General features: G+C 40.5%; 1 protein-coding gene across 2 annotated transcripts; it reads left to right on the top strand.

Annotated features, from left to right (window-relative positions):
- The first annotated feature begins 2,400 nt into the window (after window positions 1-2,400).
- Window positions 2,401-11,016, top strand: LOC142912567 (speckle-type POZ protein-like). Of its 2 annotated transcripts, none has more exons than XM_076060690.1 (8): window positions 2,401-2,518; window positions 3,078-3,199; window positions 3,373-3,524; window positions 6,736-6,863; window positions 7,647-7,824; window positions 9,219-9,274; window positions 9,700-9,822; window positions 10,846-11,016. In XM_076060690.1, the coding sequence occupies exons 1-8, from the start codon at window positions 2,441-2,443 to the stop codon at window positions 10,999-11,001; spliced, it is 993 nt and encodes a 330-aa protein (XP_075916805.1). In that variant the 5' UTR covers window positions 2,401-2,440; the 3' UTR covers window positions 11,002-11,016. The 2 variants fall into 2 exon arrangements, with proteins under 2 accessions (XP_075916805.1, XP_075916806.1); XM_076060691.1 differs by lacking the exon at window positions 2,401-2,518 and adding an exon at window positions 2,567-2,658.
- The last annotated feature ends 6,703 nt before the right edge of the window (window positions 11,017-17,719 follow it).

Raw genomic sequence — 17,719 nt, 5'->3', positions numbered from 1 at the left:
GATGATCATGGTTGTGATGGTGGTGGTGATGGTGTCTCTATGGGTCTCTGTGAGTCCCTGAGCCTCTATGGGTGTCTACGAGTCTCAGTCACTCTGGGTCTATATGGGTCTCTATGAGTCTCTACGGGTCTGTACGGGTCTCTGTGTGTCCCTGTGGGTCTCTATGAGTCTCTGTGTCTGTTGGTCTCTGTGTATCTCAGTGTGTCTCTGTGGGTGTCTCTGGGTCTCTGTGTGTCTCTGTCGGTCTCTCTGAGTCTCTGTGGGTCTCTGTGTGTCTCTGTCAGTCTCTATGTTTCCCTGTGGGTCTCTGTGGGTCTCTGGTGGCCGGGCCTGCTGTTGGCCACCCACTGCTCGTGTGCTGTGCCAGCCTTCATAGACGCTGTTACTCGCCAACAGCAATTGCCTCAACAGTCTGTTATTCAAGTTTCATTTCAAGTTTTCATGTATTAGGTATAGCCCTGTGACATGGGAATCAATAGTGGTCACCCACCTAAGTTCATTATAAATGTGGGAGCATTATACGCATTAGTTCGCTATCACGACATACAGTACCCTGGTGTCTACAAACTAAGTTGCCTCTGTGGTAGTAGTTACATTGGAGAAACCAAACGCCATGTCTCGGACCGCATTCGTGAACACAAAGCAGACCTTAAACACGGTAGGACCAACACCTCGGCCATGGCAGATCACTGTTATAATTCAGTAGGCTCACATGACATTGACTTCTCCAAGACAGAGGTTCTTTGCAATCCATCTGGCTACCATGAGAGATTTGTTCATGAGGCTATCCACATATACAAACACAGAGACACTTTCAACTGAGAAAATAGACTCTGGCTTAGCAATCATTGGAAGGATTTGATAAACCATTTCAGGTCTTAATTGATTGTTCACGCTTACGGTGGCTTTCAGACAGCATAAATTAATTTTTCGTCTCCCCCCTCCTCTTTTCAGAACATAGATGGACTCTTGATTTAAAGCTTTCATGACTGCAGTAATTCATATTCTTAGCTCTTTCGGTAAAGTCACGTTGAAGGGAAACAATAAAACAATAAAATATATATATAACACAATATATATTTTATTTTTCTTAGTTTTTTCGGTAAAGTCACGTTGAAGAGAAACAACAAAATAACAAAATATATATAAAACAATAAAAAATCTCACGACGTTTCGACCATAACTCAAACGGTCATCATAATTTATAAATAAATGTGCCGTTTAAAAATAAATTTATGCAAACCAACACACCTGATGATGACCGTTTGAGTTATGGTCGAAACGTCGTGAGAATTTTTTATTGTTTTATATATATTTTGTTATTTTCTTGTTTCTCTTCAACGTGACTTTACCGAAAAAACTAAGAATATGAATTACTGCAGTCACGAAAGCTTTAGATCAAAATATATTTTATTGTTTCCCTTCAACGTGACTTTACCGAAAGAGCTAAGAATATGAATTACTGCAGTAAGGAAAGCTTTAAATCAAAACATCAACAGGCTGATGTGCCACATCTCCTCCTTCAAGAAGTCTCACAGCCCTGCGATGTTGTGTCCACACAACCCAAACTACGGAGTGCCTGGTGGTAAACCGCTGTGCTGTAGCCTGCGCCCCTCCAGTGGAGGAGGAACAGTAAAACCTCGCTGATGCTCTCCTGAAGCACTCCTGTGCGCAACAATCATTGAGACTAGTTGCACGTGCATCGATTGTAAAACCCCGTTCCGTTTCAGGAAGTGGGGACAGTTGGTGCCGTGTGCTCGTTTCACGTCGGGGTGCCACTAAAGGCGCAGGTCCCACTCCTGAGTGATCGGTTACGCGACGCTCTTTTGCATGAATAATCAATCCCTTGCAATTCTATTTAATTATTTAAATATTTCGTGACTGCGGCGATTCATATTCTTTGTTCTTTCGGTAAAGTCACCACGTAGAAGGGAAACAATAAAATAATAAAAAAATATATAAAACAATAAAATTCTTACGACGTTTCGACCGCAACACAAGCAATCATCGTCAGGTGTGAAAACCACAGCAAGAACATTTAACTCGTAATCTCGTAGTCACTTACATGTTAATATCGCCTGATGATGTCACTTACATGTTAATATCGCCTGATGATGTCACTTCCCTCTTAATGTCGCCTAATGATGTCACTTCCCTGTTAATATCGCCTGATGATGTCACTTCCCTCTTAATATCGCCTGATGATGTCACTTCCCTCTTAATGTCGCCTGATGATGTCACTTCCCTCTTATTGTTGCCTATTGATGTCACTTCTCTCTCAATGTCACCTGACGATGTCACTTCCGTCTAAATGTCGCCTGATGTCACTTCCTTCTTAATGTCGCCTGATGATGTCACTTCCTGCTTAATGTCACCTCATGATGTCACTTCCCTCTTAATGTCACCTGATGATGTCACTTCCCTCGCATTCAATGCAAACATGTCCAGGGCCCCGAGCCCCCCACCTCCGTCTGAAATGTCCAATGCGCCCATCGCAGAAAGCTGGTGCTACACACAGGTAACTTGTTCCCCTGTGGCCAATCACATTCAACGGGTCTCGGTCTTGTGCCGGTCAAAGTATGCGCATGGCTAATGCATTTAACTTTTACACGTTTTTTGTTCATCGCAAAGCCATCCAAAATGGTTTCATAATTATGTGTAAGTGCAATTATGGATTATCATTGTACAGGCTATTTTTGTACATCAGATTGCAAAGTTCATAGAATTGCACTAACATTATACTAGATAATTGTCTCTGATTTTGACTGGTAGTGTATTTTTACAAAAGGGGCAGCAGTTTTTATCAAATAAAAAAAATAAAAAGGCCTTTTATTGCACACTCTAATCTATGACATGTTGAGACTTGTGTTAACGCTGTGCAGTAATGAACATGCAAGGTAATCCCAGAACACTAATAAGACCCTTTCATGTACAGTAATGTTTCTTTCCTTATAGGCAGTTTGTGTTTTTGAGCACAATATTCAGATGTGTGGGTGAAATACTTGAGGGTTTGTCAATGGTCATGTATTTATGGTAATGAATGAGCTTTATAGCTGTTATGTGCTCGTGTATTTCAGGTTAAGGTTGTAAAGTTCTCTTATATGTGGACCATCAACAATTTCAGCTTCTGTCGTGAAGAAATGGGCCAAGTTCTCAAGAGTTCTACATTTTCAGCAGGCACCAATGATACATTGAAATGGTACAGTAAATTCTGGCTATTTTATGACATTAAAAAAAAATCACAATGCTCACGGAGGTGCTTTACTAGAACAATTTTGCATAGTGCATGTTTTAGTTCATACTATATTGTTTTAGCAATGTAGTCTGCGCGTACATACACACCTAATATGTCTTGTTTATATGTTCAATCAGGTGCCTACGCATACACCCCAAGGGTCTTGACGAAGAGAGTAAAGATTACCTATCGTTGTACTTGTTATTGGTCAGCTGTCCCAAGAGTGAAGTCTACGCCAAGTTCAAGGTTTCTATTCTTAATGCCAAGGGAGAGGAAACCAAGGCTATGGGTGAAACTACTTGTATTAAAGTATCAATTCACATCATATGTGTATTTGGTAACAGGATTATATCATAATCAGCCATTATTTATCGACTGCTTGAAACATTTTATAAACCTTACGAACACCATCCCTCATCCTTCACATGAGCTGATCTAATATCTCCTTGTCTACGTTTGACATCGTCTTGGGCATGTACTCTACTTTTCTTCCTATTCGACCACTAGTCTCATCCATCAACCATCCCATTTAGCGATGTGTCCTGTCCGAGCCCAATCTATATTTACAACAGTGAATATGATGTCTCTAATTTGCCGTTTTGATTTGACCAACGTGTTCCTCTTTCAGTTTCTCACTGTAATTCTCAACATACTTCTCTCCACGCTTTGTGTACTTTTTAGTTTTGTTCCATTTGTCAGTGTTTCTATTTGTAATCAGTGTTTCATAGTAGGTAATATGCACTAGATTGGAATCTTTCATCCTGTAGCACATTGCAACTTTTCATTATCAAATTCATATTCCAAAAGTGCTCTTGATCCTGTTCCACCTTCAGAAGTTGCCATTATGGATATTTTTAGTGTTTTCCATGATATTGACCCTCCAATAATTATTTTATTTTGCTTAGTGTACCTGGACATTGTCATTCACGGACATTTCTTTTCCTAGTTTTACAATCTTCACCATGTGTTATTCCATTGTAATTTATCAAGTGACGGCTTTATTTTTTCTGCTTGCACTCACTGTTTATTACAACTTCATTATTTTTGTTTGTATTCTCATCCATTTTTTTATTCATTTCTGGTGGTTTTACAAAGGTTGGCATTTTCATCCCATTTCACACTTCTTTACCTTGCTTTAGTGGTTCATATTGTTTGTTTTATAATTGCCTTATTACTTTCAGGATACTCTTTCAATGCACGATAACTATTTTAAGTGATGACATACATACATTTACTGTGCTTTGCTAAGGCTATTAACATGTTTCTGAGAGTCTAAATCTATCTTTTTGTTTTAAACTTTCATGTTTTTTTCTTATTATTTGCTTTGGTGTTGTCTTTGGTAATGTTAACATGTAACTCACGTCACACAACCATGTTTACAAAGACAAGCATTATTAATACACAAACACATTCAACTAATCCATATGAACTATATCTTCATACACTTAAATCCAGGTCTGATTTTCATCTACCTTGAAGTTAAAAGCTAAACTGAACTATTTTTATTTTACCAGGCAAGGCCCACTGAGCTACAGTGTGGGCAAAAAGTATTTGATGCTCTGCTGATTTTGTACGTTTGCCCACTAACAAAGAAATGATCAGTCTATAATTTTAATGGTAGGTTTATTTCAACAGTGAGAGACAGAATAACAACAACAAAATCCAGAAAAACGCATGTCAAAAATTGTATAAATTGATTGGCATTTTAATGAGGGAAATAAGTATTTGACTCCCTCTCAATCAGAAAGATTTCTGGCTCCCAGGTGTCGTTTATACAGGTAACGAGCTGAGATTAGGAGCACACTCTTAAAGGGAGTGCTCCTAATCTCAGCTTACCTGTATAACAGACACCTTTCCACAGAAGCAATCAATCAGATTCTAAACTCTCCACCATGGCCAAGACCAAAGAGCTCTCCAAGGATGTCAGGGACAAGATTGTAGACCTACACAAGGCTGGAATGGGCTACAAGACCATTGCCAAGCAGCTTGGTGAGAAGGTGACAACAGTTGGTGCGATTATTCGCAAATGGAAGAAACACAAAAGAACTGTCAATCTCCCTCGGTCTGGGGCCCCATGCAAGATCTCACCTCGTGGGGTTGCAATGATCATGAGAACGGTGAGGAATCAGCCCAGAACTACACGGGAGGATCTTGTCAATGATCTCAAGGCAGCTGGGACCATAGTCACCAAGAAAACAATTGGTAACACACTACGCCGTGAAGGACTGAAATCCTGCAGCGCCCGCAAGGTCCCCCTGCAAAACAAAGTACATATACATGCCTGTCTGAAGCTTGCCAATGAACATCTGAGTGATTCAGAGGACAACTGGGTGAAAGTGTTGTGGTCAGATGAGACCAAAATGGACCTCTTTGGCATCAACTCAACTCGCCGTGTTTGGAGGAGGAGGAATGCTGCCTATGACCCCAAGAACACCATCCCCACTGTCAAACATGGAGGTGTAAACATTATGCTTTGGGGGTGTTTTTCTGCTAAGGGGACGGGACAACTTCACCGCATCAAAGGGAAAATGGACGGGGCCATGTACCGTCAAATCTTGAGTGAGAACCTCCTGCCCTCAGCCAGGGCATTGAAAATGGGTCCTGTATGGGTATTCCAGCATGACAATAACCCAAAACACATGGCCAAGGCAACAAAGGAGTGGCTCAAGAAGAAGCACATTAAGGTCCTGGGGTGGCCTAGCCAGTCTCCAGACCTTAATCCCATAGGAAATCTGAGGGAGCTGAAAGTTCGAGTTGCCAAACGTCAGCCTCGAAATCTTAATGACTTGGAGAAGATCTGCAAAGAGGAGTGGGACAAAATCCCTCCTGAGATGTGTGCAAACCAGGTGGCCAACTACAAGAAACGTCTGACCTCTGTGATTGCCAACAAGGGTTTTGCCACCAAGTACTAGGTCATGTTTTGCAGAGGGGTCAAATACTTATTTCCCTCATTAAAATGCAAATCAATTTATAACATTTTTGACATGCGGTTTTCTGAATTTTGTTGTTTTTCTGTCTCTCACTGTTCAAATAAACCTACCATTAAAATGATAGACTGATCATTTCTTTGTCAGTGGGCAAATGTACAAAATCAGCAGGGAATCAAATACTTTTTTCCCTCACTGTACATAGCTCTTTTTCAGAAGTGCCCCGGCCACAAACGATAGCTTAACGAGATGGCTTATTGTGTGGAAATGTATAGCAGCCAAATACTCTGGATTTTTATAAATATGGAGGGAAAAACCGGAAGACCTGGATAAAAATACATGCAACCACAAGGAGAACATGCAGATTCCAAATATACAGGCATCAGGGTTGAGATCGAACCCATGACCTATATACCAGGCGAGGTAGTTGACTGCCACCGTGGCGCAGGGCTTTAGAATACATTGCTGTCTTTACACTTTGAAAATAGAATTAAGTTTTTTTTTCCCATTACATGAAATTACCACAGTTTATTGTAAGAACTGGTGAGTATTGTTTGAAATCTTTTTTTACAGAGAGCCCGCGAGCATACCGCTTTTTCCAAGGAAAAGATTGGGGATTTAAAAAATTCATTCGAATAAATTTTTTGCTTGATGAATCTAATAGCTTGCTTCCAGATAACAAACTGACACTCTTTGGTGAAGTAAGTATGACATGCTGCAGCTAATGTGTAATTTTCTATTTTAGTCATTACAATTGCACAGTTGGAGTCAATATTCTACTTAATTGAAGATTGTAATAATTACTTTCCCTGTTCCATACAAGGAAATTGTTAACATGAGTTTTACAAGCACGTTTTTCCTCCACTGGTGCTAGAGTTAACATAGCACAACAATTAAATAATCAAGCGTATTTTTTTTAGATTTTCTCCCTCTGGATAGTGTTTATATTTAAACCTTGACATTTTTATAAACTAGAATGTCAGGTATTACATAAAGTGTTTTGTTTAAATGTCGCCACATGAATTCCTTTTCCTATTCTCGGACATCAGCCAGTTTGATATAAATGTTTCTTGTCCTTAGGGGGGTCCTTTTAATCAGCCAGATTTATATTTTTTATCTTTAAAATACTTTACAAAATACAAGCATTTTTGATAATGAAAGGAAGCACATCAAGAAGGGCTGTTCACTTCCTCTGTTGTTGTGCAGAACCCATAATTAGGGGCCTCACTACCTGTTTAAACTGTTTATACAGTGTAAAATAACTTGACAAAAATATAGAATGAAAATTGATTAATATGAAAAACATTTCACGGACCTCTATTTTGGCATTATTCACAACACTTGTTCTGATATAGGATGTCTGTGCAGATTTGCTTGCTTGATTGAACCAAAGCCTACATCTTCATGCAAAATGTGTAGTTAAGTGAGGATTTGTAAAAAAAAATCATCAAATGCCTTCTCAAAGCTGGTTGATGTCTATGCAGGTTAGTGTGGTGCAGGATTCCGTGAACTTTTCTGGTCAATCCAGCATGAGTACATTGAAAGTGCCAGATTGCCGGCTGGCAGTTGACTTCGGGGAGATCTGGGACAATTCCCGCTTCACTGACTGCCTGCTTCGTGTTGGTGGCCAGGAGTTTAAAGCACACAAGGCCGTATTGGCAGGTCTGTGCCACAACAAGCAACACATGTGTCGTTTAGTGTACAATAGAACCATATAATTAATGATACTGTAATTAGTTTGGGGTAATCAACTACAGCCATTTCCTGTTTTACACTGAATTTTATTAACTAACACTGGCAAATGATTACGTCAATTTGTAATGCTTTTTGTTATAGGATACATCAGTAAATATGTGTAATGAATTCAACTGAGTCACAGACGCACTTCTTCAACCGACACACGGGGTACTACCCCTTAACACATGAACAACCTATGGTGGTGGACCACCAGGCTATCTACACTAATTACACGGGAATTAGCTACGACGGACCGGACCCTGGCCGGGGTCCGGGTCCACGTGTTGGTGACTCTTGTAGGACGTAGATTCTTCAGGATGAACAGCAGCAGCCGGTCCCTCTCAGGGACCCGGCTTTTATCCTCTGTGGCGGGGGTGGCTCCGCCCTTGGCCACGACCACCTTCTGGAATCCTCTAGCGGGTTCCGGGCCCTGACACGTGACCACCCCTAGCCCCCACCTGGGGGCCCTGTGTACACTTTACCGATCACGTGTCCTTCGTGGTCAAGTGCCATGGCCCTTGGTAACGCCATTCCCATGGCCAGCACTCTCACACCCTATCCTGTAGGGGTCGGCACCCCACGCAGAGCGTGGTGCCACTCAGCACTGCCAGACAGCGCTCACCATGCCCCTCTCGGGCCGGTACTGCACCCACATCCACGTGGTGCCCGCGATGTTAATACATCGCATGCTGTGCCTCTCTATAGCCGGCATTACACAGCGACATTCGCGATGTCACTACATATATAAATGTAATATTGTATTGTGTGAGAGATAAACATATTTAATTAGCCTGTTGCTAAAGTTTTTATTCCGTTTTTATTTACTTCACTATATCGTTGTTGTGCAGGAATTCATTTTTCACAATGCAGTTATGGTGTAGGTTTTGAGCCTCTAATTTGGACATTTATTTGCGTCCATGTTTGACAAATCTGTAATGGATATGCCATATGAAATAAAATATGGATCTGGATTTTACCTCATTTGATCTCTAGATATAACATCTAAATGTGTCTGTACCACATTCCGGTGTTTTTCCAATTCACTGTACAGTAAAACCTTGAATTGCGAGTAACTTGGTCTGCAAGTGTTTTGCAAGACGAGCAAATTTTTTTAATAAATATTAATTTGATAAACGAGTGAGGTTTTGCAATACGAGTAGTACGTATACGCTTTGTCTGCCGAGCGTCACGTGATCACAACTGATATACGAGTGCTTTGATATACGAGTGCTTTGGATTACAAACACGTTTCCGGAGCAAATTATTCTCGCAATCCAAGGTTTTACTGTATTTGTTAACAGTTGCTTTACCTTTTTCAGGTCGGTCACTTGTTTTTAATGCTATGTTTGAACATGAAATGGAAGAGAGCAAAAAGGTATCTTTAAATGCAATCTTAATACAGCACATTAATACTGTGATCATACATTTCCAAGGTGCATTTATCACAATGGATCGGTTGATAAGTATCTCTTGAGAGTGCTGTCAAATGTTGAACTATTACCCTAGTAACTCTTTTGGCGCATTGCACATGTATTATCAAAAAGTATTCATTCCGAGGGAATGTTAGATTGTTTTATAGCTATTTTTTATTCAACATTTCACAGAAGGCCATTGCATGTGTGTCAAGAATGGATTTATTACGCGCAATAAATAGTCATCGGCAAGTTGAATACAACTTGAATGGAGCCACTTTACATGTGTTGTGTAGATATAAAGGATGTTTATTTAATTTAATGCTATATTTTCGTCTCCCAATATATGCCGAAGTTAATTTGAATATATTGTGTTGCTACCTTGCAGAATCGAGTGGAGATTAATGATGTGGAGCCTGACGTGTTCAAGGAAATGATGAGTTTTGTCTATACGGGAAGGGCTCCAAACCTGGAGAAGATGGCTGATGAGCTGCTGGCCGCTGCTGACAAGGTTACACGCTTAAAATAATAACATGAGATCGCACCACCTTGTGATGTATCGGTATGCAGTTGTAGGTCGCAAGTGAAATTAAAACAGCATTTAGGTCTTTTCTAAAGCCCGTGTCACAAATAATATGAATAGCAAATGTATATGATGTAGACGTTCACATTAGTGCTTTCAGGTTTTGGAATTGATGTCCTGGGAGATGATTGAATTTTCAACAAAAAATATAAATTGTCATGCAATTTCACAATTGAATTGAATGTCAAACTGGTATTAGTCCATGCTAGAGGCTAGTACGTGTGCATTGAAGTGCATTCACATGCAGCATTTTTATCCTAAGTGCAACCATTTGGCTGTGTGTTCTTGTATTGAGGGTTTTTTGTTAATCACATTAACAATTGATACAATTAGTAATAAAATAAAGGGAAGTGTTTTAAAAGATTGTTTGATGTGGCATGGCTGTATAGAAATAAATTGGAACAAATATACTTTTATTAAGGAAACGGATATCCTGCTGTTCCTGAAGATCTGCCAGATAATCAGTTAAGAGTCATTACTCTCCCTTCTGGAACATCATATTCAATAGTTCCTAAAGCGATTGTAATGAAATAAGAATACAAATCGTATAAAGTCGCATGTTCAAGCTTTGTTCATTAAAGTTTAATATTCTGCTAGAGTTGAAATATGGTGGCTTGCAGTTGCATTGTTTATCAGCTTAACAACCAAACTCTTGAAGCTCTTGGAAAACAACATCTCACCTCCTTTGTAATTTGCATGACTTTGTAACCAATATAATAAAGTTTAGGACAAGGACCCCTAATTATAGTAGAGATCAATAAATACATGACTTAAAACATAAATATGCTGAAAGGTTGATGCCATGTTTTAAGAAAATTCTCAAACATTTGACTGCTGTATACTGCGTTTATAAAGTAGTTCATGGGGTGAGGGAATGTTATACAAGCGAAATAGGTAGAGAAAATAGTGTTCTTAATACTGAAATTGCACTTTGTTTTTACTTTTCTCAAGTATGCATTAGAGAGGTTGAAGGTGATGTGCGAGGAGGCACTATGCACAAACTTGTCGGTGGAAAATGTTGCAGAGACTTTGATCTTGGCCGATTTGCACAGTGCAGAGCAGTTGAAGGCCCGGGCCATTGACTTCATAATAAACAGGCAAGTCTAGTGAGAGTGTGACTGTCACTGAGCTGCGTAAGATTGATGATGCTTACATGGCAATTTGCATTACAGTCCCTTTTAATGGAGACTAACCGTTTGCCCCAATCCTTATAGACACTGCTTATTAGGAGCTCGCTTAACCCTGACTTGTACTTGCAGTCATGCGATGGACGTAATGGAGACGGCGGGCTGGAAGTCCATGGTTCTGTCTCGCCCTCACCTGGTTGCGGATGCTTTCCGTGCCTTGGCCACGGCCCAGTCTCCACAGCTGGGACCTCCATGCAAGCGTCTCAAACAGACTTAACGGTGGCAGGCAAAGAACATCTATGGCCAGGAAAACTTGGGCTGCACGGTGCGGTTATTTACCTGTGGCCTCCATGCAAACAACCGTGAAGACTTTGCATCAGACTACCAACTTTCCTCTGCTTTGAAAATAATGTTAATTTAAGCAAATATGTTTACTTTCACAAAAAGGTGGCCAAATTAACTTTACCATGTAATATAGTGCTACATCTATACATCTACAACTCTATAAACAAGTACATATGTAGAAAAAATGGAAAACTACAACCTAATAAACACCACGACATATCCCAATTGAGAGAGTGTAAAATAAAATGTTCGATGTGATTGTCCCTATTTGGCAGGACAATTTGGTTCAATTGTTTAGTTAAGTAAAAACAGAATGGTCTAAAACCCTGCAATGTCTACCTTAACGTGAAGGATGAGTATTCGTCCAGTGTCTGTGTACTCAAGGTTACAGATAGTGGTATAGGGAACCAGTTGTGAAAGATAAGAATGTGCCAAGCCATATAAGGCCTTAATTCAAGAGGTAAACTTTTCAGATTGATTTTTCATTGCACAGACAGCTTATGCATTGACTAGAACAGGAGTACTATGATTGCCGAGTTTGAAGACTGACAAAGATAATATTGCAGTCGTGTATCCTGCGTATAACGAAGCATGGATGGAGTGCTCGGTGTAAGAAAAGGCAAGGCACAGCATCAATTTGGCCATGTTACGCAGTTGATAACATTTCACTTTTTTGCTTGTATGGGCTTTCATGTATGACCCAAAGATTTTTGACTTACAACAAAAGTAAATCTTATTTCCATCAATTTAGTAGTTTGTATTCACGGAAACAAGATGTGCTGTTTTCTAAGTTTTGTTTCGTATTATATTGTAATGATTTGTTTTTATTATGAATTTCATCTATTACCAACTCGTAGCATCATGTCAACCCAGAGTTTTACGTGATTGGAAGGACCGTAATTTTTGCATCAGCGCTGTTTTACGTAACCTCCCATTTAAAATTAAATTGTACATAAAATTGCATAAGCTTTGAAGGATTACACACATAGATTTGGAAGCACCATTTAAATAATATTCAAAGCTGCAGGATATAATATGAAAGTACAACAAATGAGCAGTGTCATGGATTTGAGTCGATTTTAAGAATATTACAATCTAATGCAATGTGTTGGGATATGAACAAATGCAAACGACGAGAATGTTGGAGGTTTTTTTACACGTGTTAAACGTACAAAAACAAGTTGGATAATACATGCAAAATTAAGGATAGCCAGTGTTGTAAGCAGTCTATTTATTTTGTTATTTGTTTAATATTTTAGTTTCGTCCTTATATATATTTGATGCTAAAGATGTATATGGTACATTGCACTCTACCTATTCAATTAAAAACTGATTAGGTGATTCGGGGAAGTTATTTGTTGTCATGGTGAGAGTTAAAGCATTGAAATCTGATTGGGGTTCTAATCTGCAGCAAGTCTATGCTGTCGTAAGTGAGTGTGACAAAAACTCTTAGCAGAGTGCAGCCAGTGCGGTGGACTAATTGAACCCTGAAATGTATCAGGCAGTTACCGATAATGAACTCTTCAAATTGTTGCCTTGTATGACTTCCGAAATTAAAAATACTTTGCGCCAAATGTAAATGTTTATTGGAAAATGGACATACTGTAACTGCCAAAAATATATATAATTGCAGAAATAATAATATGGTCTTTGTAAAAAGTGTGTTTTGAAAAAGTGTGATTGCATGCAAGACAGTTTTGGGTTCTTCCCACGAGTTTTTTTGCATATTCAGAGATGAAAATATGTTAATTGGTTTAGTTTAAAAATTTTGCTACAATTGTAATACAAAATATAAACTTGAAGCTAGTAATGCGGTATAGTGCCCCAATGTTTGACCTTTTTTTCCATTACAGATAATACTGTTTTGGATGTAATATAAATGTTTTGTAAGGCCCTTTTACAATGAATTGTCAGCAGATGATTGGAATTGCAAAATGAACCATTCTTGTAAATTACGTGTTTTCTAAATTTATTTGCATTATAAATGGCAATATAAACCCTTTTCATATGGTAAATATATTACCGTTATCTGATCTCTTCTAGAAATCAGTATTTGGATGTAAGAAAAAAAAGCTGCTTTTAGCTCTGCACCACTTATTCCACATTTTTTTCATTAAAATTGTTTTTGATGTTAATATTTTCATTCATGACATTTTGCAGTGTTACACTTTTTTTTCGGTAAAGTCTCGTCGAAAGAAATCACTACACTTTACCCGAAAGAACCAAAGAGTCATTCCTGCAGTCACGAAAGCTTTGAATCTATTTTGCAGTGTATTTAAAAGTTGAATAAACATTAATGTACCTGGAAATATGTCCAGTTTAAGTTGTCATGTTCTTTACTCTGGGAATGTTACAGATATGTGGATATGTCAAATTTCAATTGACACCCAACAACAACATTTAAACAAGTTGTATTTTGGAGCCTGGCCACTTTTAAAGGCATGTTTACCATGTGTTGATAAACAGTTCACTGGAGAATTGTAATGTGTTCACTGTTCATCATTTACAGCGTTTTGTCAACCCACTGCTTAAACGAAGGCCTCACCACACCATGTCGGTCATTCTTCACCCACTGATGTTAACTGTGGCTGGGAATTGAATTGGTTGTTTCGTCAGTTTCCTAGTGCCACCACTCCATTCAATTACATCCTGTTTAATGTGTATAATTATGAGTGGCATTCTTACTCTTTGGTTCTATTCGGTAAAGTCACGTAGGTAATAACATTAAATAAACAAAAATAACGAAGTTTCGGCCACAACACAAGCGGCCTTCATCAGGTGAAGGGACCAACCTGTCCAGCGGGCAGCGTTGGAGTGAAGAAAGCCAAGCGCTGGTCGCCTCCCTTTAAGCTGTGAGGGGGCAAACAGCAAACGCTCTGACAAAGGAAATTAGCATGAAACGCACCACTGACAAAGCTTGGAAGTAGCACAAGATGATAATACACCACCCTGGGAGTTTGGAATATCACTATGCATGTTGTTGCAACGCAACAACAACATGCATAAATACAAACTGACAATTTCATCCTTGCAGTCACGAAAGCTTCAAATCTAGAAGTCGCATTCTATTTTTGGTGATCATAAGTTCAGTATTTTCTGCTGAACTGAGTGTTGGATTTATTCATTTTAAATGTACTTTTTGCTTGGTTACATTTTGCTCAGGTAACAGCTCGCATTTGTGGTAATTGGTGCCATACATCAATGTCTTGTCTGGCATTAGACACGTCTGTACGAACAGTGTTTTCATTAGCCTCCATTTATCAGTTAGGGGAACAACTAAGCTCGAAGGGGCAGTACGTGCCGTTCTGGTCACTCAACACGACGTGTACTGTTCACGGACCACTGAGAAAACGCGTTGCAACAACATGCATAAATACAAACTGACAATTTCAGCCAGTGCAGCAGCTTTATATAGCATGACCACATCGATTCAAGTTTCACAAACCTCTTATTCGTATGTGCAGACGTGTAGCAACTACAATAATGTTTCTTGGAGATGGTAGAGCCGGATGACTGCGTCAGCTGTAGCAGATTGTATCACTGCAATGCCTCCATTATGTTTGTGAATCGGGCATTGAATTGTTATATGTTCCATGGTTCTGGGTGACCCCAGTCGCACACTGGAGAGTTTTATTTTTATTTTCCTTTTTTGTGCATCGACCGGATGTTGTTTAGGGTAGCCCGTAAGCTTTACGGAAGATCGAAGCCAGGTACCTTTTACATCGGGTCTTTCATGAGGTGTTTGTGTCTTGTGGACTTCATTCGGATTTCCAAGAATCACGTTTGAATGTTGACTTAAAGCTTTCGTGACTGCAGGAATTCACATTCTTGGGTCTTTCGGTAAAGTCACGTAGATAGGTTCAAAGAAAATAACAAAAAAACTACGACGTTTCGATCACAGCACAAGCAATCGTCATCAGGAGAGCAATCTTATTATCCCTGAGATCAGGGCTAGGCCAGCCCTGAACAAGATCCGTTTACCATTGGGAGAAGTGACAACAGCAGATGTCAGTGTGAAGGCGATCGGTATTACCTTAGTGTCGCGGCATCTCTTCAGAAATGTGAGTGACTTGATCGAGTCGACGGATCTTGTTCAGGGCTGGCCTAGCCCTCATCTCAGGATAATAAGATTGCTCTCCTGATGACGATTGCTTGTGCTGTGATCGAAACGTAGTTTTTTTGTTATTTTCTTTGAACCTATCTACGTGACTTTACCGAAAGACCCAAGAACATCACGTTTGAAGTTACGTTGTTGAAGATTAAGCGCGTGGGTCCAAAAAGGCTTGCTCGACTCGAGTGCTGGCGAGGGACTGTATTGAGATCCGAGTGGATGGGGAGACGTTCGTTTTTCCACGATTTGCTGTGCTTCCCGGACAGTTGCAGTATTGAGGCAAATGGATGGGGAAGTGATGCGTGGCAACTCGAGAAGCCAGGATTTTGGATCCTGCTTTAAGGTTCCAGTGCCACCGCATTGCATCGTTCAATTGGACATCAACAAGCCGGGTGTGTGCCGAGCTATTTATGGTCCATGCCGTTGCACAGAATACACAAGGACCATGGCTTATACCATAGCACCGGTGATAAATAAGAATTATCAAACAAGAACATGGAACAAAAGCTGAAAAGTATTTAGGAAAAAAGCGTGGAGCGGTGCATGCTGAGAGTTACTCTGGGATGGAAAGAGGAATGCAGATGTACTGACATCGCAGACGTCACTGTGTAATGCCGGCGCTAGAGGGGCACGGTGTGCGATGTACTCACATCATGGACACCACGTATATAGTGACATCGTGGATGTCACTGTGTAATGCCGGCCCTAGAGAGGCGGGTGTCGTGCTGGCCCTAGAGGGGCTCTGTGAGCGCTGAGTCATAGCGCTGAGTGACACCACGCTCAGGTGTGCATTGCCGACCCCTACAGGATGGGGTGTGAGAGTGTCAGCCATGGAATCGGGTTACTATAGGCCATGGCACTCTGGTTGACCCCGGAGAACACGTGACTGGTAAAGTCTACACAGGGTCCCCGAGTGGGGGGCTAGGGGTGGTCACGTGTCGGGGCGAGATCCTGCTCGAGGATTCTAGAAGGTGGTCGTGGCCAAGGGTGGGGCCAGCCACGACCACGGAGGATATAAGCTGGGTCCCCAGAGTTGCTGTTGTCATCCTGAAGATCTACATTCGACGTCCGTGAAGAGTCACCAACACGTGGACCTGGACCCAAGCTGGGGTCCTGTCCGTTGTAGCTACTCCCAGTGTAGTTACGGTGTAATTAGTGTAGTTAGCCTGGTGGTCACGTAGCTAGTTACGGTGTAATTAGTGTAGTTAGCCTGGTGGTTATGTAGCTAGTTACGGTGTAATTAGTGTCGTTAGCCTGGTGGTCACGTAGCTAGTTACGATGTAATTAGTGTAGTTAGCCTGGTGGTTACGTAGCTAGTTACGGTGTAATTAGTGTAGTTAGCCTGGTGGTCACGTAGCTAGTTACGGTGTAATTATTGTAGTTAGCCTGGTGGTTACGTAGCTAGGTACGGTGTAATTAGTGTAGTTAGCCTGGTGGTTATGTAGCTAGTTACGTTGTAATTAGTGTAGTTAGCCTGGTGGACACGTAGCTAGTTATGGTGTAATTAGTGTCGTGATTCATAATAAAGGTTTTTGGGTTAGATCGCGTTAGTTATAAATGTGTCGTAACCCTCCACCACCCGACACGGCCAATCAGCAAAAAAGTGTCACGTTGACAAAAACTACACACCGCTGTGTTGAAGGGTGAATCCACAACATTTACAGTTTGAATACGACGTTTCGCTGGTAATTACATCCAGCATCATCGGGCAATTCGCCAGAATGGTAAAGCCCTCACTTGCTCCCGGTCTTAAATAGAGCAGCAGTAGGGTGACGTCTTCATTTAACTCATTCAGGTGCAGTAATTATATAATCGATTGGTGATCAGTGACAGCACCGTGACTACACGGGATGTCGCGCTTGGCCTGAGCAAAAGGCAGACGGCACAAAGAATGAAGACGCACAATATGACACTGTGAACTTGCGAGACGATTTCGTTTTGCACGTGCGACAATCACCGCCATTCTGCTGGGTAAAATGTGTAGTACTCTTTGGTTCTATTGGGTAAAGTCACGTAGGTGAAAATAACATAACAAAAAATCACGACGTTTCGGCCACAACACAAGCGGCCTTCATCAGGTGAAGGGACGAGACTGTCTGGAGGACAGCGCTGACTTTACCCAATAGAACCAAAGAGTATGGATCCTAGCAGTCACGAAAGCTTTAAATCTAGAATTAAAATGTGTAGTCCAATCACTTGGCACTAAACATTTTATTTAAATGTGAAGACCTTTGTCGATCCA

This window comes from Petromyzon marinus, unplaced genomic scaffold, assembly GCF_048934315.1.
Source record: "Petromyzon marinus isolate PM22_M1 ecotype Great Lakes invasive population unplaced genomic scaffold, UKy_Petmar_22M1.pri1.0 PM_G_Scaffold_21, whole genome shotgun sequence".
NCBI classification, from domain to species: Eukaryota; Metazoa; Chordata; class Hyperoartia; order Petromyzontiformes; family Petromyzontidae; genus Petromyzon; species Petromyzon marinus.
This window is presented reverse-complemented; position numbering and strand designations above follow the sequence as displayed.

Bases quoted from the DNA above. Each gene is read 5' to 3' on its own strand.
- LOC142912567 (XM_076060690.1), top strand. From the start codon at position 2,441: ATGTCCAGGGCCCCGAGCCCCCCACCTCCGTCTGAAATGTCCAATGCG. The intron at 3,200-3,372 runs GTACAGTAAATT...ATGTTCAATCAG, and splicing joins ACCAATGATACATTGAAATG to GTGCCTACGCATACACCCCA. The intron at 7,825-9,218 runs GTCTGTGCCACA...TACCTTTTTCAG, and splicing joins ACACAAGGCCGTATTGGCAG to GTCGGTCACTTGTTTTTAAT.